We start from the raw sequence: 24,938 nt of genomic DNA on the forward strand, positions 1-24,938 counted from the left end.
ATCATGGGCCTCTGCAATGAATCTCATGACAACTTCAGAAATGCCTCCTGTAGTTGCATTATTCTTTGTTTTTGCACAAGTCAAATGAGCTTCTTCCCCAAAAAAGTTTTTAAAGCCACTAGTTCTAAAAGACAAATCCAAGGCCTACAAACATAATTAGACTACTATAATGGGCAGTTATTCCTGCATCGAAATGGTTGAGCTGTTCTGTGTAGTAGAAGATATCTGGAACCACAAGCTTTGATCTTCTCGATCCAAAAAAAGATTTGAGTCTTGGGGCTGGGACTTCACCAGTCCCCAAAATAGATGGAATTGCAGGGAGATTTTTACTGTTTCTTTCTTTACCACAACCACAGAGGGACTCTTAACCATCAGAGCAAAAACCCCATCCCAAGAGGAGTTTGAAGACGCTCTGTCCAAAATCAAATATTCCTTTAGCCTTCTGGTGAGTTTTGTGTAAACTTTTTCCTCCCAAGGAAATGGAAGGTACCTCCTTGGGTTATGCCTACAACTAAATTATGTTTTCTTTTCCACCACTTAGGCAAGGCTGAAATCAAACATCACATGCCCTACTTCAGAGGAGCTAATATGTATTCTTTTCAAACCCTTGAAGATGGTAAGTGCTGGGTTGAAGAAGAAGAGAAGTGTCTGGTAGCTGAATTAGTAATAGTGTGTTTCTCGATCTTGCATCTCCCAAATGTGTAGATTTCAACTCCCAGAATTCTCCAGCCTATATGGACATGACTTAGAATTCCGGGAGTAGCCAAGGTTGGGAAACAATAGACTGATAAAATGTAGAGGGGCAATTGGATTGTAAAACCAGAAGAATGACATGAAACTATGCTTAAGGGACGTTTGATTACAGTTGAGCCCAACATTTCTGTTGCTAAGTGAAACAGTTGTTAAGTGAGTTGTGCTCCATTTTATGATCTTTCTTGCCACAGTTATTAAGTGAATCACTGCAGTGGTTAAGTTAGTAACACCGTCATTAAGTGAATCTGACTTCCCCATTGACTTTGCTTATCAGAAGGTCGCAAAAAGCGACCACAGGGTTCTGGGATACTGCAACTGTCATAAATATGAACCAGTTGCCAAATGTCCAAATTTTGATCATGTGATCAAGGAGATGTTGCAATGACTTTAAGCATGAAAACACAAGTCACTTTTTTCAGTCCATTGTAACTTTGAATGGTCACTTAGTGAACTGTTATAAACTGAGGACTACCTATATATATTATTTAAGTAACAAATGTGAACTGTGAAACTGAATTCCATAGGATAGGGGAGAATTCCTGCACCGCAAAAAGCAAGTAGGTTAATATGGGACCCTTTCTTTAACATGCTTCGTTTCTGTATTCTTTTTTTTTTTTCTGTAATAAAATACTTTGGGCTTCAGTTTCATTAGTTGCAGAGCTGTGTAATATAATCCATGAAAAGCTTTATCATGAGATTAGATTGCAGATATCAGTGATTCCTAAATGAGTGTTTTGGTAAATTTCTCTGGGAGAAGATGGAGCCTCCAGGGGAACAGATAATCTGGATTCCTATTCTCATTTCCCATTTCAGATTGTGGATTCTTCTGGGGGTGTGGAATTTGCTTCTGAATTGCGCAATCCCATGATAACTCTAGAGGCAGTGTCTTTGATGAGAAGCTGCTTAGGAGACTGGGAAACAGAACTCTGGCATTCTCTGGGTGAAAACTGGACTAAGCCCAGGTAAGGGGATTTGGGTTTGTTTTCCCTTGTTATAATTTTTGCCCTCTTAACTTCTTTTCCCTATAGGATGTGATTTAATCCATTCACTTCCACTTCTTCCTTCTGCATTTTCTAACTCTTACAATTTCCTTATTTCTTTCTTGATGCTATTGGCCAAGGGTCTCCAAATTTGGCCACTTTAAGACTTGTAGACTTCAACTCCCAGAATTCCTCAGCCAGCCATGCTGGGACTTCAAGTCCACAAGTTTTAAAGTGGCCAAGTTTGGAGACCCCTGCTACTGGGTATTTAATTTTGGTGAAATAGCCTCCTCTGCCTCTCAAGTGAAGTGATATCACAGATGATCTCGATCCACAAGCAAATTACTTAATAAGGATTGGAAACTTTGGAATTTGAATTCAAAAATCTTCTCCAAGATATTAGACCAATTCATTTATGACATAAATATGGTGGATCTGTTGTAGATTGGTTGACAGCTGTTGCCTGGGTGGTTTATTTAACTTGCACTAATTAAAATGTGATGACTTTGGCTCCTTCCTTCCAATTCATATTATTCTTATTATTTGCTTTATCCATCAAGGGTGGATTTCCCCAGGGGCTATGCAGCTCCCTACCACCTAATTTTTTGCAGTGACTGGAAGCCTCCTATCCAAGATGCTTTTGGGAAACCTTGGGAAGACCCAGTGGAGATGCAACACCGCCATGAAGAACGCCGTAACCAGGTCAGTGTTGTGATGAGGAGAACATAAGCTTGCATTCTGAGCAAGGGAATGACTATAAAAGGTTCTGCAGCTACTTGGAACAGTTGAAGAAGTAGATTATCTTTGCCTATATTATATGCTGCAGGTGTTGATTGATTTTGTGCCAACAATATATCTTCTCCAGGAGGATCAATCTCCAACTTGGTCCTTCAAGTCTTCTAATAGCACACCCATTGCCACTGTAACTGAGTCCATCCTTCTTGGTACTGGTCATCCTCTCCTTGTCTTTCATTTTCCCTTTCCCTTTCCCAACTCTATAGACTTCGGTGTATCCATTTTGTTGAATTTCAAGCAAAAGGTCATTGTTGGGCAAGCAGCTCATTTAGTACCAAATGTCTGAAGTACAGAAGTCCATTTTATTTGCACCATTGGATGACTTTGGAGGTTAAATTGGCAAAAGGACTTCCACAGATGTAGGATATTTAGAGTATTACGTCTGTGGTTGTCCGAGGGCCTTCCTTGCCTCAGCTCTAGGATGGGCTGTTTACAATTGGAGGACATATTCATACAATAGAGCAGGGGTGTCAAACTCAATTTCATTGAGGGTCACATCAGGGTTGTGTTTGACCTCAGGGGGCCTGGGTAGGCGTGGCCAGGGTGGGCATGGCCAGCTCGACGTCACTCGTGTTGGGGGCACCTGTGGTGGCCCAAGCGCTCTGCCAGTGAAAGCAGGTTCCTGAGCTCCATTTTCGGCTGTGACGGCCTCCTGCAACCCTCTGCCAGCAAAAACAGAGCTCATGAGGCCTCCCAAACTCCATTCTTCGCTGGCAGAGGCACCGCAGGCTGGTTCTTTACTGTTTCCAAGGCAGCCCCGTGGACCAGATCTAAGCACCCCACAGGCCGAATCCAGCCCCCGGGCCTTGTGTTTGACACCCCTGCACTGGAGTGTCCATTTTAGGATCAGAAAGACGAAGAGATCCAGCAGGAAAGTAGTGTTTTCCAGGATGAAATGGAACTAAAACTTCTCTGTTGCAAAGAGCAAAAAACCAAAGGAAGCAGAGCTCCAATTGGCCCACTGCATGACTATCCCACCCTTCTCTCGCATATTATGTTTTGGCTGCTGGAGAAAACAAAACCTAAGCAGCCTCCATAAGCCCTCCCTGGTCCATAGTCTAACATGTTTATTATTATTTCTCTATTTATTTAAATTTATAAGTTTGCCCAACTCCACAGTGACTCTTGGCTTACAACTATAAAAACACACCATATAACAAAAAAACACCTCCGCCCTGCATATCCCCTTGCATAAAAAATCTAACTCAACAGACATTATCCTATAAAAATTTGTCACTCACTTTAAGACTTGGGGGAAAGCTATGTTTGCATGATCTTTCAAATGAGGGCAGGTTAGGAGCTCTGGGATCTTCAGGGAGAAGCTATTCCAGAGGCAAGTGGTATGACAGAGGAGGCCCACCTCCTGAGTCTCATCAAATGACATTGTTTAATTGGGAGGATTCGGAACATGCCAAATTAACTTTCCAAAGGTTCATGTAGCCAGCCTATGCCTTCTTGGTGGCCAGTCATATGCTTCTGGGAAGCATGCATATTTACTGGATTGCTCATTTTTTCAGAAAAAAGGATAGGCTATAGAAGAATAGCAATAGCACTTAGACTTATATACCGTTTCACAGTGCTTTACATTACAGCCCTCTCTAGGCAATTTACAGAGTCAGCATATTGCCCCCAACAATCTGGGTCTTCCTTTTACCAACCACAGAAGAATGGAAGGCTGAGTCAATCTTGAGCTGATGAGGAACGAACTCCTGGCAGTGAGCTGGATTAGCCCGCAATACTGCATTCTAACCATTGCGCCACCTGGCTTCATGCATTCTTGAATGCTTCAGGAACATGTGTGATGGTATATAGGAAAGAGAAGAGAAAGATTTGTAGCCTAGACAATGGATCTTCCTCCTGTTTTCCAAGATCATTCAAAATTGAGACTCTGGAAAGAGTGCAGAAAAGAGCAACAAAGATAGATGATTAGGGGGCTGCAGGCTAAACCATGGAATAAACCATATTCCAATATTTAAGGGGGTCTACTATTTTCCAAAGCACCAGAAGGGAAGAGAAGAAGCAAGGGATGGAAACTAATCAAGGAGAAGCGACCTAGAACTAAGGAGAAATTTCCTGATTGTTAAAATAATTAACCAGTGGAACAACTTGCCTTCAGAAGTTGTGAGTGCTCTATCACTGGAGGCTTTTAAGAAGAGACTGGACAGTCACTTGTCTGAAATGAAATACTATAGGCTCTCTTGCTTGAGCAGGGGTTGGACTAGAAGACCTCAAAAGTCCCTTCCAACTTTGTTATTCTGTTCTGTTCATTCCCACATACCACCAGAGAACGCTTGAGGAAATAGCTTTGAAATAGTTGCTTAGACTAACAATTTTATGAACAGATAAGTCCCCCAACTTTGAAAGAATAGCCATAGTATATTCTTTAAAAATTAAGTGTTTTTCCAGCCCAAACAAATGGAGGTTCTAGTTCACTTAAAACTACCAGTAGTTCCAATTATACATTCTGTATAATTCCTGTCCATGAACTGGAGGGGGAGTTTGAGAAAGAGTGACTTGTGATGGACCTAAACTAACTTTACTGTTTCTCTATTTGCAGCAATCGGCTCCCACAATTGCAGCCAATGGGTAAGATATTGGTGAACATCTTGAGAATGGATTGGTTATTTGGGGAGATAAATGGGGAGTTTGGAAGAGAGGATTAGCATTTAGAATTTAAAGAAAAATTAAAAAGGAAGGTTGGGAAAGAAGGATTTTAATGACTAGGGTGGGATTGCCTGGAGAATTAGTTTCCACTCCTACAGCTCTGCACGCCTACATATATATTACCGCTTATAAAATACAATTTTAAAATTAACTTCCAATGCAGGAGCATAAAAAAAGTGGCCCAGACTGTATTGTATAAAGTATTGCCCCTTTATACAATAGTCCTTGTTTAGTGACTGCCTCATTTAGTGACCACTTGCAGTTACGATGATGATGATAACTTTATGACCAGTTCTCACATTTATGGCCTTTTCAGGACTGTAAAGCAAAGGAAAACTGAAGTAAGATCATAAGCACCATTTCACTTAGCAACCATTTCACTTAATGACCAAGTTGTCCATTCCAATCCTAAACAAGGACCATCTGTATATGTGTTATACATAAAAAGGAGCAGTACTTTGATGGTGCATCTGCAGTTGCCAACTTGGCTTTTCTGAACAACCCCAGCAGATGACCCGGATCTGAAGAATCGTATCTAAGATGTAGGGACTTTCAAAGAGTTGTGGAGCCATCTCATAATGCAATATTTGTATGAATTCAAAGACTGGTCATTCTAGACCAGGATTGCGTATCCTATGAGTTGCAACGGTAGGCCAGAATGAAAGGCCGAAACAGCAATTCCTAATTCCTGGTGCATGAAATCTTTTAAAGAGGAAGTAAAGAAATTGAATATTTGGGACGTGCAGAATGCATGCAATGTCGGAGAATGTAGAGCTTTTCCACTTCATTAGATGAAGAAGTTCCAAGTTCTGGCTTCCTCAGTCATGGTCATCACGCCCAGTATAATCACTATTGTAGCATTAACAAAACTAGTATGAATCAAATAATATGTGCTGGGGACACAATTCCAGTCCCTTTCCTGATCCCACTGGGAAGAGAACCTTTGAGGAGGAATGAAAGGTTGATGCAGGGTAAGATTAACATTTTAGGAGTTGGGGTTAGATGTGCAAGGATTTGTCATGGGCTCTTTAGAAGTTGGTGATCATATTGGATAAATTGGGTAAAGTGTTTGAACCTTTAGGAGTTTTTCTCAGATTGAAAATTGTGAGTCGTTTATGAAATGCTTAGGTCAATTCTACATTGCTTTCTCCCCCTTTTCTTTCTTCTTTTTCTAAAAACCTATTTTTCTATTTTTCTCTATCTGTTTATCTTGGCTCTGGGAATAGCTGGGTCCGGTGGTAAAGCCAAGGATAGGAGCTAGCTAGGGAAACGGTGGTGGTGGTAGGGCACTCAGAAGCTTAGTTTAGGGCAGGTAATGGTGTGTTGCAGTTAATAATTGCAGGTTCTTGCCAGGGTGAAGGTGCTTTTGGTGATCAGCAACCATTAGATGTTGAGCAAGGACTTCAAATTGTTGTCCTGAATCTGAATTTACAAGTATTGGTAGCTAGGAATCCAGTTGGCCCACCATGGCTTCAAAGAAGGAGGGCCTCTGAACACAGAATTTGATAAGTGACATAAAATTCCACATCAAGACTTTTGTATTTCAGTCGTTTCAATTCTTTGTGCTCTTTTAAGAAATACTTTTATCTATTTATTATTGGATAGTAAGAAATAATTGAGAAGTTGTTAGAATGAATATTTGTGGCATAGCTTCCAGAACTTGTAAGTTCCTTCTCTCTTGGTTCTCTAAATTCATTTATCCTAAGATCTCAAGAGTCTTGATTCTTGCCAAGATCAAAAAGAGCCAAAATATTCTGGCATGTCAATCTTCACTCAATTTATTGATATTTAATCTGTTCTGTAATGCTTTGAATTGAGCTATGCCGACAAATGACGTCTGTATTCCAAATGTTATTTTAACTATCTCTCAGTCTAAGAATTATATCATGATTAGGTTAACAAGGATTAGTTGTCTAAGGAAACGGGATTAACTGTTAAAATTAGTTTTTAAAGTTTGTAGCATAGATAAGCACATAATGACTTACTCAAGAGCTAAGAATAAGTAAACTAACAAAAGATGTACCAATTGTAGAGGCCTCGAATTAAACTAGTTAAGCACTCAATGGAATTTCCTTCCTACTCTTTTCATGCACATATGCATACATTCTGATTAACTTATTCATATACACACATATGCAAATATGAGGAAGCACCTAATAATCAATTCATAACGCAGCAGGGAAGAAGGGGAATCTCTCATAGTTCTCAAAATAAATTAAAACCAGATGACTGTTTTGTAGTGGTACTAGAAATTCTGGATATGACCAGCTATACTTGAGTGCAAAGATAAAACTAAAAGTTTCAATGTGTCACTGAAATAATCCTTGCTGGTAACCTCTCCCTTTTTTTAATGCTTAGAATGGAGAGGTCTCTGGCTTTTTTATACCCTGGAAAAGGAGCTAAAACACACCCATGCTAAATATAAACAAGTTTAAGGCCAATGAAATAGCTTTCCCAAAAGATAACTGGGAAACATGGTACCACAGAATTGGTGAAAATTTTTAGTTAAATTCTGGGCCACGTAATGTGTTTGCCCTGTGGGACAACTCTGGGATGAAAGAAAGAAAGAAAGAAAGAAAGAAAGAAAGAAAGAAAGAAAGAAAGAAAGAAAGAGGAAGCAGCTAGTAAAAATGGGCTGCTATAAGAAGGCAGAATTGTTGTTTCTGCATATAAGAGCTCATTTTTATAGCTGTGCCAGGGAAATGAGCAGCTAAAAGGAGAAAAAAACCTTAGAAGAATGGAAAGACAATCAATAGTTTCTCCTGTTAGGAGTGTATGTGTGTACATGCACACATACACAAGCATTAGTGTTTCCCCTCCTTTTCCCTACCACTTGGTAGAGTTAGCATTCACCAATTTTGTTGTATGTTGGGAATAGACCCCTCTCAAAAACTGAATAACAGATAGCTGTTATCTTCAAATAGGATCACACAGTGTTCATACTAATGCCCAACTACCCGTATGTTTATAGTGTAATTTGCCTACCCTTTGTCAAAGTTGGATGATCATGAACACAAAGCCAGTTTGGTCTAGTGGTGAAGACACCAGGATAAAAACCAGGAGACTGAGTTTTAGTCCTGCTTTAGGCATGCAAGTTGAGTTCCAGTCCCACCTTAGGCATGAAAGCTGGCTGGCTGCCTAAAGCCAGTTACTCACTGTCTCTCACCTCAGTTCACCTCACAGGTTTTTGTGAGGAAAATATGAGGAGGAAGCAGTAGTAGTTGTATTCGCCACGTTTAGTTATTTATAAAAATAATATCAATAAAAATTCTTGTAACATTTTCAGGTAATATTTCCAAACTAGGTTTCATGCTGCAAAACCTAATTGATTCCAATTTCTAGAATATCCCCAACATATGCCTTACAGTCTAAAAAAAACAAAAAACAGTGTCTGTGTGCAGATTAGAAAGGCTGAGCCCAGTTATGCAACTGAAGACTACAAGTTTCACCTAGTAAACATTGCAAGATTTCCAGTTTTTTTGCAAGGAATGTAAAATGAGACAAAGCAGTTCTTTTTTTTAAGCCGGTACCCTAATGATGCAGTTTTGTTTGGTACCAACTCTTATGGAAGCGAGGCCCACCTGACTCTCTCACTGTTGGTGAGGATCACTTTACAACTGTCACATCTTATGAAGAGGCTCTATTATGGTCGTAAGTCGAAGGCTACTTGTACCTGGTGTTTTCCCTCCATTTTATCCCGTGACAGCAATCTTAGTAGGAAGGTTTGGATGAGAGAAAATTATTGGCAGAAAAATAAAGTAGAACCTGGGTCTTCTCACGCCAAGTTTTACCTCATGCTGTCTGTGATGCACATCGCCTTCCCAATAGTTCTCTGAAAATGTCCCCGTTCTCCCTTGTGTTAATATGAGTGTGGCTGTGGTAAAAAGCACACTCTGATATTGGCCAAGCTATACCTTAATTCTTTCGCGGTCAAACAGTGTGCAGTAAGTTCATAATGTACAGGAGCAAAGAACAAAAGAACAAAGCAATAGCACAAGGAGCAGCTCAAGAGAACATAGGGAACCTTTTATCCCTTGGAGGCCCAGGGAGACAGGGACTTGGCAGGGAACCAATGAACAAAAGACCAATGCCAGCCCTTTCCCTGGAGAGAAAAAGAGAGGAAGGAAACTTGGATCTCCCAAGAAGTCCAGGAGAATAAAGTAGAGCACCAAGACTAGGGAGACTAGATTATCTTAAAAGAAAATGGAGTGTGTTCACGCAGAACAAGAAAGGGAACTCGGTTCTTTTCTCCTCTGCTGACGTCTGAACTGGATGAGACTCTGATGCATGGGAGCAAAGCAATTAGGGGAACAGCTCTGAAAGCAGGAAGAAAGTTGGAGGAGAGGCAGAGAGGTATGAGAATGTTCCAGAAGGCAAGAAGCAAGAGTCAGAGACCAGGTGTTTTGGTGGTGGGCGTAGAAGAGAAACATAACAGGACAAAAATGAGAAGACAACGGTTTAAAGAAAGATGGCGCCCAGAAGAAAACCAAGAGTGGGACAGTAGCCAGCTAGTGAAGGTAGGATTGGAGTGGGGTGGGAATTGGGTGTCTCCTTTTCTTTTTCTTCTTGAATTCCTATCCTTCTCAGAACCAGTTTGCAAGATGGGTGTCCCAGCCAGTCCAGCTCTGATCCTCATAAAATCTAGCTGGAAGAAGGATTGCAGATACTGTAGATGGTTCAGGGTGTCTTTTCTGGTAGGAAATGCCACTTATTATAAGAAAGAGGCAACTGGTGTAAGCTAATATCTCATTTTGCCCTTTCCTGGTCATTATCTATTCCTTCCTTCTATATCACATTTTTTCCCCTATTCTGTAATTGGGCAATCTCTGTGAAACTGAGCGTGACCAGAGTTGGTCATTTTGCTACTGTGATGTGCTAATTGATGGTAACCCCTAGCCATCTTGCAATCTTTTTTCACATCATTTTTATTGGCTGGATGCATGAAATTTAGGATGAATAGACACACAATGACATTACCCCCTAAACCCAGCATATATTAAATAAAACCTACATGAAACAAGAGAAGTCTAAAGTTGAAATAAAAATAGGTAATCTGTTTAAAATGAGCTGCATGACTTAAATTGAAATGCAATCGCACGATGCCCAAATCCAATATCAGTGTCAATTTAAGATATTGAAGGAAGCGCTAGATATTTATATTCAGTTCAATAAAACAGAAATTACCACTATTAACTCTGTATTTGGGAGTTACCCTTTCATTCTTTATTATACTTACACATCTAGATTAAAATGGCATGATGTAAATAATATTTCACAATTCATTTACTAACACTAACAACTATTAACTAGATTAACCCTTATTTATTAACATTTAAAATGTTTAGTAGCTTAATTAGTTGATGACACAAGGATTGGCAATCATGTCATCCCATTGACCAAACTGCTTCTGCTCACTTCTGTAACTCGTCCTTGTCTTTGCTGTGATGTAGACCAAGCTCTATTGAAATTTTCAGGACTTCTGGGCCTTTAATTAAAAGTTTCCTTCTTTTGGGTTCTTTGTAATGGATCAGCTTTGTTACCTGTCAAGAGCAAAGTTGCTTAACTTTTTATTATTGTTTCTTAGTCTTTGTATTTTTCTTGTTCAGTAGCACAATTTCACTTTTTTTTTAAAAAAAGTGCACTGCTTTAATTATGCTGACAGTTGTAGAAGAACAGAAAACTTAATGTAGAAATAACAACTATTTTAGTCAATTGTGTCAGGGGTCCCCACCCACCCTGGGCCGGGGCCCTCTTTCAGGTCGCAGCCTGTTTGACACTGGGCTGTGGGAGAAATGGACAAGCACGCTTGCGTAAAGCTCCACTCACGTGAGTGGACGCTGCTTGAGCAAAGGGCGCTTATGCTCAAGCATGAAGCTCCACTCGCATGACTGGACCTTCACATACAGGCTTGCCAATTTCTCCTGTGGCCCAGTTTCAAACAGGCCACAGCCTGGGGATTCGGGGCCCCTGGTCTATAGCAGGAATCCCCAACCCTCGAGCCATGGCCTATTTTTAAACAGGCCACATGTAAGTGGCGGGCCAGTGCACATGTGTGCGCACGGGTACACACGCAGCTCAATTTGGCTCCACTAGTTGACTCGACTCCACTAGTTCAGCTGCGTGTGCATGTGCATACACACAGGTCTGCTGCTCACATGAATTGAGCTTACGCAGCCCAGTTTCCTTCTTCATACTCCCCCCCCACAAAAAGCTGGGCTGCCAAGCCACAAAGATCGGGGACCGCTGAATTATATGATTAAATTTGCATATATTTGCATATAAAGAAGTAGTTGGGGTATTCAGAAGGGGAAGTGTTAAAAAATCAAGATGGTTGCTACAGGCTACAGGTAGTCCTTGGCTTACAACAGTTCATTTAGTGACTGTTCAAAGTTACAACGGCACTGGAAAAAGTGACTTAAAACCATTTTTCACACTTACGACCTCTGCAGCGTCCCCATGATCACGTGATCAGAAGTCAGATGCTTGGCAACTGACTCATATTTATGACAGTTGCAGTGTCCCAGGGTCATGGGATCCCCTTTTGTGACCTTCTGACAAGCAAAGTCAACGGGGAAGCCAGATTCACTTAATAATTGGGTTACTAACTTATCAATTGCAGCAATTCACTTAACAAGGGTTGCAAGAAAGGTCATAAAATGGGGCAAAACTCACTTAACAAACATCTCAGCTAGAGAAATTTTGGGCTCAATTGTAGTCATAAATTGAGGACTACCTGTATGCGATCAAAGCCTGAACCTTTCTATGTGCACCATAATATATATAAAAAGGAGAGGGCTTTGGTTCCATGGCTATGGCCACCATTTTGACTTTTTTGACACATATGCCACCCCCAGACACCCCCTGGAAACAGTAGTTCTAAAGAAGAAAATGCATGACTTGTTTTTATACATTGCAACAGCAGCATCTTAAGAATAATTCCCCCATCTCTTTCTTGAGCATTCATATTTATTTGAAGATGGGTTATGCCACCTGCAGGTTTAGAGAAAAGATTTGTATGTTTAATAAGAGGCACTTTAAAAAGAAACTAAGTGAATGAACAACTTGTGTGACTTTAGAGTAAACTAAATGAAAACCACATCTCTGTATAAAGGTCTAAGACAGAGAATATTTCCATCAAAGTGAAAGTGAAAAGAATGAGAGATGAGATAGACATAATCTTGGGAGTAGTCACCTCTAAAACTTTCAATAAAACATGATGTCACCCACCCCCAGTTCCATCTGGTTCCATTGATGACTGATTAGGAAGAGTGGGAAATGGATAGCAAATTTGCAGTAGTACCCAAGGTTTTCTGATTCTCAGAAAATATGAAATGAAAAAATAAAGTTTTCTGGGTCTAGATTGGATGACTAGCATGGAGGAAAACCTGGAAAGATGCCAAAATAGGATATGCATAAACAGTGATACCTTGGTATTCAACTGTTTTGAAACTCATTGAATTTGATACCCAACATATTTTGACCTGAAAATTTTGTCCCGGTACTCTTCGTTTGTTTGGTACCCAATGCACAAGCTAGAATTTGTTGGTGTCAGCTACCTTGTGACTCACTACAGTATTCTTTATGGGAAAAATTTATTTGGTACTCATTGCATCTTCAGGAACTAATTAACAATGAGTACCAAGGTACCACTTTACCTGAAAGATGAGCTCAGCTAAAACAAATTTCTTTGTGCTAAGAGGCAACCTTGTTCCTTAATCCTAAATCAACTTGCTATGTTCATTAATTTGTCTCAGGTCAATAGATCTTGGGAATACGTAAAAACAAAGTGAATTCCTTAGATATGAAATCTGATCTACACAGATCGTAGGTATTCTTGCATTAAATCCAGTGCATCTTCCTTCTCCCTCACAGGTGCAAACATTTAGAGAAGAAATCAGTGATCTGCACCCACAACTTCACAGCCAGAAACAGCAATGAACTGTCAGTGCTTCAAGGAGACATATTAGAGGTGAATTTATGACCCAGAGTTTCAGCCATGCCAAAAAGAACAGTATAATCTTTAATATAAAGAAGATGATTGCATTTGGGAATCCCAAAATTTGGAAATACATCGTTTGCCAACCTGAAATTTTAACATGAAAATCGGCTGGGTGATTGTGGTTGTGGTGGGAAAAATAGGAGGAGAAGAGTATTATGCATGTTCACTACCTTGAGTTACTCAAGAATTACTTATAAAGTATTTATTTCTTAGTGTATGGTATGAAATACATGGATAGCAGCAGTAAAGATGTATGGAAAAAAGCAAAAAATAATATGATACATATAAGAGGAAGATGCGTAGTCAATTTTGTAAGTTATAAGAAAGTCAAGAAATTATATATTCAATTACAAATATATATTTTATTTTAAAATATGTTAATTCATATAAAATATGTTGGTTCATAAAGTAAAATTAATATTCTATATATTAATATATTCTATATATTTTATATTAATACTATTATATACATACAGACACACACACACACAAATACACTTGCAGGTAGTCCTTGACTTAGCACCACAACTGAGTGCAAAATTTCTGTTGCTAAGTGAGACAGTTATTAAGTGAATTTTGCTCCATTTTACCAATTTTCTTAACACATTTGTAAAGTGAAACATTGCAGTGGTTAAGTTAGTAACACAATTGTTAAGTGAATCTGGCTTCCCCATTGACTTTGCTTATCAGAGGGTCACAAAAGGGGATCACATGACCCTGGAGACACTGCAACCGTCATAAGTATGAGTCAGTTGCCAAGTGGCTGAATTTTCATCACATGAAAATAAATATGAAAAATGCTTATGTCACTTTTTTCAGTGCCGTAGTAACTTTGAACGGCCACTTAGTCAACTGTTGTAAGTTGAGGACTACTTGTATTTAGGCCATTTATCCAATTAAGCACAATATTTCTTAACTGGAAGAAATCACTTTTCTTCCTGTATAAGCTCTATTTTATTACTTATAAAGTAATAAAGGTGGGATAAAAGACAAGCAAGCAAACAAATAAATAGATACAGAACTTCTGCAAAGTTAGCAACATCCTCTAGCTAAATAATTGTGAAGTGCTTGCACATGTGAAATCATGATACTTTCTTCGGTAGAGGCGATGGGCCTCTATGTGAAAAGTATAACTATGCATAAACAGGCAGTTTACTAAACAAATTGTGGACTGCTAGCAGGAATGGAATTATTTATGAGGCTGAATTAGGACAGTTGTGAGTATCACAAAAACTGGTTGGAATGTTGTCTCTGCTTATATGGTAATATTTTCTTTGTTGATAGGTTCTCGATGATAGTAAGAAGTGGTGGAAAGTCAAGAATTGTTATGGTCAAGCTGGTTACGTCCCTTATAATATTCTTGCTCCAATGCTGAATGGAGATCATTCCAGTATCCAGAATGACAAGGAAATACTAATAATCCATGAAATCACTCCTATAATAACGAAGGTGAGTTAGGACCAGTCCACGGCATGCCAGAAACCAGGCTGTGCAAACAAGTGAAGCAGGTAGCACGTGAAACCACGCTTCCTTTGGTCTACGGAAAAAACACTCTCCACGGAATCTGTCCCTGGTGCCCGAAAGATTGCGGGCCACTGAGTTAGACTACGTGAATTAGGGCTTTGTTTATTTATTTATGTTTTTTAACATTCAGTATCTAATGGGATTTAAAATTAAAAACCAATATTTTAAAAACAGCAAACAACTGAACCAGCAAAGGAATCAATCCAAACATCAGGGGAAAAAAACCCTAATGACATGTATTTATTAATTTGATCTATTTATATGGCCAACTGGCTCACAGATCAGGACTCTGGAGGGCATACAATACAAAAAGTGATCGGGTAGAATAGCCTTCACTTTTCTTAACCTTCTCTGGATATGTTAAGTTATAACTTGATGATCTGCACTTGACACAGGTAGTCCTCAACTTATTATCACAGTTGGGACTAGAATTGCCATTTCTTCCTGAGGTGATTGTTAAGAAAATCACATTCAGCTTTACAGACTTTTTTGTCACAATTAAATGCATCACTATAGTTGTTGAGTGAATCACACAGTTATTAAATGAATCAGGCTTCCTCTATTGACTTTGCTTGTCAGAAGCCAGCTGGGAAGGTCACAAATGGTGATTACAGGACCATAAATGGTCATAAATACATGCTGATTGCCAAATGACTGAATTTTGATCACGGGATACAAAGAACATCGTACAAGTTTTGCTGGTAACGAGGTACCAGATGATGAATATCAGGCTCTGGAAGTTTTGCTACGAAACATTAGAAACAACGAGGAAATCAAAGGCCTAAAAATTAGAAAAGAGATTTATAAAATGCAAGCCTTTGCGGATGACGTGGCGTTAATATTAGAAGATCCATTAATATCTGGACAAAAAGTATTAGAGGAATTGGGTAAATATGGAGAGGTGGCAGGCTTCAAATTGAACAAATCTAAAACCAAAATGCTTACTAAGAATGTAACTGAGATGCAGAAGAAAGAGATAGAAGAAACCTTGGGCTTACAAGTTGTCCCAAAAATAAAATACTTAGGAATTTGGCTAACCAAAAGGTGCTCATCTCTAAAAGAAGATAATTATACTCCATTAATTAATAAATTAAAACAAGATCTGGATAGATGGAAAAAGATCAAATTATCACTTATTGGCAAAATTGCGGCAATTAAGATGAGCATCCTCCCCAAGATCTTATTTTTATATCAAAATTTACCAGTAATTTTAAAGAATTTTTTTTTTCAGAATTAAATAAGACCGTTAGGGAATTTGTTTGGGAGGGAAAAAAATCAAGGATCTCACTTAAAATTCTACAAGAAAAAAGGAATGTGGGAGGATTTGGACTCCCAAATTGGGAAATGTATTACAGAGCAGCAAAGTTGATATGGATAAAGGATTGGATCACCTTGGAGAATAAGAGAATCTTAGTGTTAGAAGGACATGACCTACAGAAAGGGTGGCATGCATATCTATGGGACAAAGACAATAAAAAGAAAACCTACTTCCACAGGCATAAAATTAGAGACTCCCTAATACAAACGTGGGTGGGAATTAGGCAGAGATACTATTCAAAAGTCCCAAACTGGCTTTCCACGGTAGAGGCAATGATTTACCCCAACAGGTGGGGAATGGAGAAATTGTGCAGATACAAAGATATTGTCAATGGAGGGGGAAATATTAAATCAAATGAAGCCCTGAGAGATCAAGGTATAATCTTAGATTGGTGGACTTATCTGCAAATAAAATCAAGATACCAGAAAGATAAAGAAGAGTATGGCCTAGAATTAGGATATAAGGGATTAGACAAAATTTTGATGGGACCAGGGAAAAAAGCGTTGGCCAAGCTGTATAACTATTTATTAGAGGAAGACAGAGATGAGGATATAATTAGAAATCAATTGAGAGCATGGGAGAGAAATATTGGACACAGTTTGAATTTTAATGAATGGGAAGAAGCCTGGAATAAAAATTATAAATTAACTAGAGCAGCCACATATAAGGAAAATCACTACAAAATGCTTCATAGGTGGCATTTGGCACCTGCAAGACTAGCAAAGATGTTCCCCAATGCTCAGCCAAATTGTTGGAAATGTGGCCATGGTCATGGCACCTTCTTTCATACGTGGTGGACATGCCCCGAAGCAAAAAAGTACTGGAGTAAAATTCGGAGATGGTTGAAAGACATACTTAAAGAAGACATTGATCTGAATCCAGAAATATTTCTCCTGGGAATGGTAAAGAAAGGGTACGGAAAGGAAAAGGTCCACCTCCTAATACACATAACTACAGCTGCCAGACTAGCATACGCTCAATACTGGAAAAGGAAAGACCTACCACCAGATGACCTTATAATTAACAAAATATTAGAGTGTGCAGAGATAAGTAAATTAACTCACGAGATAAATGACGATGAAAATTCTGACTATGATACTGTGTGGGGAAGATGGTACGAATGGATAGATGATAGAATTAAGGAAGAAATAAAAGGTGCAGAAATTAATTAGAAATGTATAGTACAAATGACACCAGACACTTATTCATGTATATATGTATAAACACTGTGAATCCGATGTTAAACAGAATTGTTATTATATTTTATTTGTGTAAAAAAAAATCAATAAAATTGTATAAAAAAAAAAAAGAATATCAGGCAAGAGAAGCAGAATGGAGAATAGAGAGGAAGGTAAGGCTAGTGAAAGGGATTACTTCATGTGGCAATATGGTTTTGCAAGTCCTACCTGTATCTCTGAATATAAGAACCTGAGGACATGAAATGGAATATGCTTAGGCAGGGGTCCCCAACCCGTGGGCCATGCCCCGGAACCGGATCATGGCCCATTCAGAACTGGGCCACGGAAACAGCAAGCGAGCCTGAAGGTCCATTTACATGAACAGATCGTGTACAAAACTCCATTTGTGTGAGTGGCACAAATGGAACTGTGTGTACACGTATATGCGCATCCATCGCTCACACGGAACAACCCTTCTTTCCCCCCCACACCATTCCACCAAGCTGGAAAGTTTGCAGACCACTGTGCTTAGGGATATCCTGGGAGAATCTATTGGCAATTATTAGAAACCAAATACTGGATTAGATGATCTTTGGGGGATCCAACATTGCAGCATAGAGAGAGACTTGATAAAGCCTGGTGAGATTTAGGGAAAGCAATCAAAGCTTTCTCCTTTTGAGTTCTAGTATGAGGATCCCCAACCTTTTCGATTCTGCAGACCAGCGGTGGCAGTGGTGGCGGCAACGTAGGCAGTTTCAGTGGCAGCAGGGAGGGAGGTAATGGTTTCATGTGTGCAACCTAAATCCTGTTCATGCACAAATGAAGCTACACATGCTCACCTTCCACTTCAGCCTGGTAGCGGTCTGCAGCCCAGGGATTTGCAACCCCTGTTCTAGAAAACGCTGAAATATCAAAGATGGATGAGGATGGAATCAGATCTGTATTCCACATGCGTGACTTTACTTAAAAGTGCTGAAAATGGAAAACCAGCAGACAAAAACTTCACTTGTTAAAAAGTCCAACTGTATATATAAGGATCCAAATGAATCGGGATTTTACATATTAAAACCCAGATATTATAGACAACTAATTGCTTGTAGATAATTAATGTAGCCTTATCACCATGATTTCTTGAGACCTCTCTCCCAATCAGAAATAGACTTTTGCCACTTGTTGTCCTCCCTTTCTTTCTCCGCATAGATACCACCACCTCAGCCACCAGCCAAGACCAAAACTCTACAGTCCAATGGTGTAAAATGGGCCAGCATGGAGGACCTTAACATGGACCACAGCAAGAAAGGTGAGACCTCTCTTTCATTTGGAATTAAAGAGCCAGCAAACAAGCAATTCTTCTTTTTGTTTTGGCTAAGCTCATGGCCAAATGATAGGTGACAAATCTCAGGTTGATCTCCGGCCTAGTAAGAGCACAAGACTGAAATTATATTAGATGGAGTTGACTTGTCTACTAAAATATCTTTTGGACAATCCGAACTCTGGGTCTAAGGACAGCGATGGAGACCTTGTGGTCCTTCAGAAGTTACTGAATTACATTCCAGTCATCTCCCTCACCAATGTTCATGGTTGACTACTATTATTGAATAGCTCAGTAGCATTTAGAAACCACATGTTCTCCATCCTTGCTCTAGAGGAAAGCAATATGGTCTATATATGTTCAAACAACTAAACTAGCTTCTCAATGGTTTCCTAACATGTTTGATCATGTGATATTAGAAGGAAAGTATAAAAATATCCTTTTTGCAGAGCGAACCTGCTCCTGTCACCTTTAAAACTTGAAACTTTATGAGGGTGATGGTTCATTCTCCGAGCTTGTGGATTGGTTTACGAACATTTCGTTACCAGGCTAGGTAAGATCTCCAGCGGAGTTTAGGGGATGTCAATGTTCTTCTGTTTATAAGAGTCAGCTCTTATGATGGGTCACGTGTGGATGTGTCAAGTGAGGGTCTTGTGATGGATCTTGCAAACTGCAAATCATCAGCCACCCTACCACCCAGCACACTTGTGAGTTTATTGAAGCCTGGCACTCCACAAGCAATTCCATTAACAGACACATGGACCTACAACCAGCCTACAAACCCCTCAGAATCCAAATCAACCGCATAGCCACCCAAAGACAACACTGACCCTCAATTAACCCACGCAAGGCCACCCCACAACTAGCACTTCACCTCCCAATGACTCTCACCTGATGTAACCTCCCCATCACAAGACCCTCACTTGACACACTTGACCTATCATGAAGCCCTTATAAATAGAAGAACACCGACATCCGCTAAACTCTGCTGAAGATGTTACCTAGCCTGGTAATAAAACATTCAGAAACCAACCCATAAGCTCAGAGAATGAACCTTCACCCTCATCTTAATATCCGAGCTACAGATATTCGCCACTATTGAGACTTTATCCCATGTCCTTTCTACAGCACTTAGCACCCTACCCTCATAACTCCACTTGCTAACTGAAGAACTACTGTGTTTCCCTGAAAATAAGACCCTGTCTTATATTTTTTTGAACCCTGAAATAAGCACTTGGCTTTATTGCCATGCGATCAAAAGCCCGATTGGGCTTATTATGTCTTATTTTGAGGGAAACAGGGTACTTGCTCTGACAATGAACTCATTTTCTTTTTACCTCCTGGTTGCTTCTTTCAATTAAAGAAGTTATTTCAATTAAACCACTTGCTGGTTTGCTTTCCCAGAGGTACTCTCTGTTAATGATACAGCAAATAACATTACCTAAATCCCTGGGATGAGGTCCCTGAAAAGAATGAACCTGGTTTTCCCAATCCTTGGTACAATCTGTTGTAGATAATCCAATATTCTAGATGTCTGTGCTTCAACATTCGGAATTCTCAGATATTATCGTGATGCTGGCTGATGATATGAGTTGTTAACCATTAGATGCCCAGATCCAGGAAGGCTGCAGTTATGTTCTCGTGCTAATGGAAAGTACAGATAGTCCTTGACTTATGATCACAATTGAGCCCAAAATTTATGTTGCTGAATGAGACTTTTGTTAAGTGGGTTTCACCCCATTTTACGACCTTTCTTGGCACAACTGTTCAATTAATCATTGCAGTTGTTAAGTTAGTAACACGATTGTTAAGTGAATTTGGCTTCCCCATTGACTTTGCTTGTCAGAAGGTCACTGATCACATGACACTGCAGAAATCACAAATATAAACCAGTTGCCAAGTGTCTAAATTTTGATCACATGACTAAGGGGATGCTGCAACTGTCCTAATTGTGGAAAACCTTTTTTCAGTGGTGTTGTAATTTTGAATGGTCACTAAACGAACTGTTGTAAGTCAAGGACTACCTATACCCTTTTCCACATTATTTGAAGTATTGGAGAGATCAAATCCATAATCTAATCCTGCAAAATTCTAAATAACCTACAGCATATTTATTTATAGCAGGATACTATAGAAGGGATATGGCTACCTCTTGAATTAAGGGCTACAAATGGAAAGGGGAAAAATTGGGCAATCCACCTCTCTTCCTTCTTCCTCCCCCTTCATCCCACCCACCCAGATCTGTGTGTTCCAAGAATGGGGGCATCCATTTTCAGAAGTGAATGTTTTGAAACAAAAAGTGGTATGTTTTCTTCTGGGCATCTTCTTCTTCCTAGCATATTCCTGCAGATGCAGGGTCTGCTTTTTGGATCACTGAACGCCACTTTGAGTGATCAGCTGGATCTCCAGGGTGCAGGCCCATGGCTTGCATGTCCTTGTTTATGATGTCTGTTTTGGACGCCCGCGAGGTCACTGCCACTGACTTCTAGTTGGAACGCTGTCTTGGCAACAGTAGAAGGTGCTGCTCTCTGGACATATACATACCAGCGGAGCCAGCCTTCTCTCATCTTCTTTGTAATTGGTGCCACATCAAAATGCTGTCAAATGATGTCATTTGTGATATTTTCTTCTGGGCATGATCTTCTCCAAAGTATATAAATGACTCTGGAATACCTGCACACCTGGAAGAAAAACACAAAGTTCTTGGAAGAGAACATATAGTTCTTGCCTTACCCACATACAAGGACAAATCCTTTGCTTCTCCATGCTTGTTTTCTTCCAATGAATCCATGAGTGACATTTATTTCTGCTCTGGTAGATAACTTCACCATGGTCAATGAGGAGCTCGTCCTGAAGCTGGCCAACGGGACAAGTGGCGGTAGTAAGACTCTTCACATTCCACGTACTCTGGATACTGATGTGCCTTTAGACTACAATTCAAATTCTGATCAAGTCCGAACCTGGTTGGAGGCCAAAGGGTTCAATCCATTGTGAGTTGGCTTGTGCTTCTCTTTGAAAAAAATACATGGGTTGGTAATGGAATCCAGGCATATATTTCCTGATATTTCTCTCTTTAAATCATATTATTGTATTTTTCAGAGTATAAGACGCACCTTTTACCCCCAAAAAAGAGGGTGAACATCTGGATGCGTCTTATACTCCAAATGTAGCCCCACCCAGCTTCTCAAACGGAGGTTTCAGAGGCTGAAAAAAGCATTAGAAAAGAAGCTTCAGAAAAGAAGCCCCCAAACAGCTTCAGAGGCTTTTTTTCTGAAGCTTTGTCTCAGAGGCTTTCAGAGGCAGAAAAAAAAGTTTTTTCTGAAATGGAGTTCCAGAAGCAGAAAAAAAAAGCAAAAAAAAAAAAAAAAAAAAAAGCAAGAAACAGAGCTCACAACCAAGGAACCTGTTGCTAAAATTCACCTCTGGGAACAGCTGATTGCGGGTATTTCTGGAGGCCCATCCATCTGCCAATCAGCTTTTTTCTTATTTTCCTCCCCAAAAATTAAGGTGTGTCTTATACTCCGGTGCATTTTATACTCCAAAAAATACGGTAGATTCTAGATCAGAGATGCCATGCATGTCAACACTCTCTGTAGTTGACAAACTACTAATCTTTCATTGAATGACTTCTCAATTGCCAATATAGGGGAGCAGCAACAGCTTTCCTGAATTAGTTGATAGGCTTCTAAAATTTGCCGCTGAACTATGATTAACTATGGATTTTAGGTTTATACGTAATAGATGGTAACTAAAGCTAAGAGTAAAACTGTGTTAAATAAGATTCCTGTTTGATTGGGGCGGGAGGAGGAGTCTCTCATTGGCTAACACCAGTCAATGTAGACATAGCAACTATCTGATTGGCTGTTGCTTACCCAATGGCGAAGGAGGTGTGGTTGCTCAGTGACCTAATCACGTCAGAGATAGTCTTTGCTCCAGTGGTTCGAGTCCTAGCACTGCATGGCAGGGTGAGCTCCCATCACTCAGCTCAGCTTCAGGCCACCTGGCAATTCAAAAACATGTTCTATGCAAGCAGATAAATAGATCCCACTTTGGTGGGGAGTTGAGCTTCATGCAGTTAGAATCCTGCTGGCCCTGGATCTGCCCAATTGCAATGCACATTTGTCAGGTGAATTTGGTGGAAAGAGAGGGCCCCTAATGAAGCTGAAGAAAAGTGATTCGTTTTTCTTTCTGGTGTAGAGTTAGCTCGCCCCCTGTGGCGCATCTTGGAAAATATATGAGCGTGAATTAAGGAGGGCTAGCAATCTTAGGCAAACAAACTATTACTCTGCATTAGAATTGTGGTCTCCTAGCTAATGTAACTTCACCTTATGCTAAGTAAATAAATTAAACCCAATGGGGATTTTTTTTTTATTGGTGCTTTAGACATTCTGCTACTATTTGGTCAAAAGAGCTGCCAAAGTGTGACCTAGTTAGAGGTCACTTTCAAATTGGCTTCAGAGTTTAAATGGAATGACTCCTTTTTCTTATGATGCTCTATTTATTCCACCTACTGTTTTCCCTCCTTCCTGTAGGATTGTCAATGCCTTGGGAATTCTGAATGGCGCTCAGCTCCTTTCCTTGCAAAAGGATGAGTTGAGAGCTATCAATCCAGAAGATGGCCCTCGAGTCTACAGCCAGGTTACCATCCAGAAAGCCCTCCTAAAGGTACCAGGGATTTTGAAATCTCTTCTAAGGGTTGGGAGAATGGTGAGGAACTGAGACCATTCTTGACCATTAAGAGCGCAAGAAACTAAGAAATCTAGCAAGATTCAGCAAAGATATAAGGATTTGAAGAGGAGGGATGAGAGGGATGGGACAAGCACCAAAGGATGTCAAAGTTTTAAAGAAGTAGATAACATAATAAGAGTTTTGTGCTTGGAAGTCAAGCACTTCATCCTTCATTTTCTATTATTTTCTTCTAGGATTCTGGGAAAATGTCGGAGCTAGAGGCCGTGATGGCAAGACAAAAAAGAAAGGCAGAAGGATTGGACTAACAGAGCTCTCTTTTTACGTGGTGGTGTGACTTTGCGAAAGAAATGTGGACATGCCAGATCTTTCTATAGGATCAGAATCTACATTGTGTAGGGAGATCAGTGTGAAAGAATTGGTTATAATTGTTACTGTGGGTGTTTTATATTCTTGATTCGCTATAAAGAAGAGAAACCTACTGGTATCCCCAGTTTCATGGAGCAATCTTCTAGCACTCTCCCTATTCCTTAATCCTCAATTTTTTTAAAAATAAAGAAAAAAAATTATGTCCTATAGGATCTACACTATCTCCATTTTGGAACAATTTGCTTATCTCCTTGTAGAATTATCTCTCAATCTCTCAGTAGGAAAATACAAATATTATATAGTGCATGCTACCATCCATTCAATTTTAATTATTTCATTAAACATCAGCCTGGATATTGTTGAACAGATTTTTTTTTTCCAATTGTATGGTCTCGTGAACTATGCATGTAAATCTACATAAAAGCAATAATTTTATACACAGTTTATTTACAGAACATCGTAGGAATTGTAGTCAAAGTTCTGCCTGGATGTTCAATGAGTGACATTTTGAAACTCTTATGAAGCAGATCATCCTGTCTAGCCAAAATGACTCCATCTGTTTTTTTTATAGGTTCCTGAGAAATAATAGCTCAGCATTAAAAAAATTAAATAATCTAAGGAAGTATGTGTCATAAAAAATGACAAATTATTATTATAAGAATTAGTTGCTTAAAATTCAGAGGCTTTTGTTGTCACAGAACAATACATTTTTTGGTCACTAGGTGGCAGTCGGCAGCCTCTATGGGCAAACCAAGCTACCAATAATTTCCCTGCAAATCAAAAAGATTTAGCCAGATTTTTAACAGCTTGTTCCTATTGTCCTAAAAGCATTTTTATGGAGAAAATGAACTGAATCAGCTGCTTTGAAGGAAAATGTGATGTTTCAACTAAAAAAAAAAAGACTTTATGATAAAATGGGGCCATTTGCCTTGAAACTTGCTGTGCTGAGATTTCATTATAGGGTATGTGTGTATTTGTGTATATGTGTGTTAGCTAACTACCGTGTTTCCCCGAAAATAAGACGCTGTCTTATATTTTTTTGAACCCTGAAATAAGCGCTTGGCCTTATTGCCATGCACTCAAAAGCCCGATTGGGCTTGTTATCAGGGGATGTCTTATTTTGGGGAAAACAAGGTATTTAATTGGTTCTTTTTTTCCAATAGTTTTCTCACAATTTGATGAACACGTGTTGAACAAAAGCACCATAATTTTGACTGCTGTGCTACAAAGGCCGTTTTTGTTAGAAGTTTCTTGAGTTCAGTTTTATCCCTAAATTTACTAGCAGTTCTCCACAAATTGTTTACTCCAAGCTGCCAGTAAGATTAATGTTTTTGTGGAGGAGAAAGATGTGGATGGTAAA

The 24,938-nt window shown here is 39.5% G+C and overlaps 1 protein-coding gene across 1 annotated transcript in view; it reads left to right on the plus strand.

Moving 5' to 3' along the window:
- The window catches only part of EPS8L1 (EPS8 signaling adaptor L1), a 52,124-nt gene extending 28,434 nt beyond the window's left edge, over nt 1–23,690 (plus strand). Inside the window, exons 11-21 of the mRNA XM_034423205.3 lie at nt 357–445; nt 542–616; nt 1,567–1,715; nt 2,294–2,435; nt 5,086–5,114; nt 13,065–13,161; nt 14,476–14,640; nt 18,412–18,511; nt 21,342–21,513; nt 23,056–23,188; nt 23,446–23,690. Of these exons, the coding sequence (XP_034279096.2) occupies nt 357–445; nt 542–616; nt 1,567–1,715; nt 2,294–2,435; nt 5,086–5,114; nt 13,065–13,161; nt 14,476–14,640; nt 18,412–18,511; nt 21,342–21,513; nt 23,056–23,188; nt 23,446–23,517 (1,223 nt within the window). The 3' untranslated portion in view covers nt 23,518–23,690. The remainder of the gene's footprint in view (nt 1–356; nt 446–541; nt 617–1,566; nt 1,716–2,293; nt 2,436–5,085; nt 5,115–13,064; nt 13,162–14,475; nt 14,641–18,411; nt 18,512–21,341; nt 21,514–23,055; nt 23,189–23,445) is intronic.
- Nucleotides 23,691–24,938: the final 1,248 nt, after the last annotated feature.

Source organism: Pantherophis guttatus, chromosome 4 (genome assembly GCF_059756535.1).
Source record: "Pantherophis guttatus breed Tessera chromosome 4, ASM5975653v1, whole genome shotgun sequence".
In the NCBI taxonomy this organism is placed as follows: domain Eukaryota; kingdom Metazoa; phylum Chordata; class Lepidosauria; order Squamata; family Colubridae; genus Pantherophis; species Pantherophis guttatus.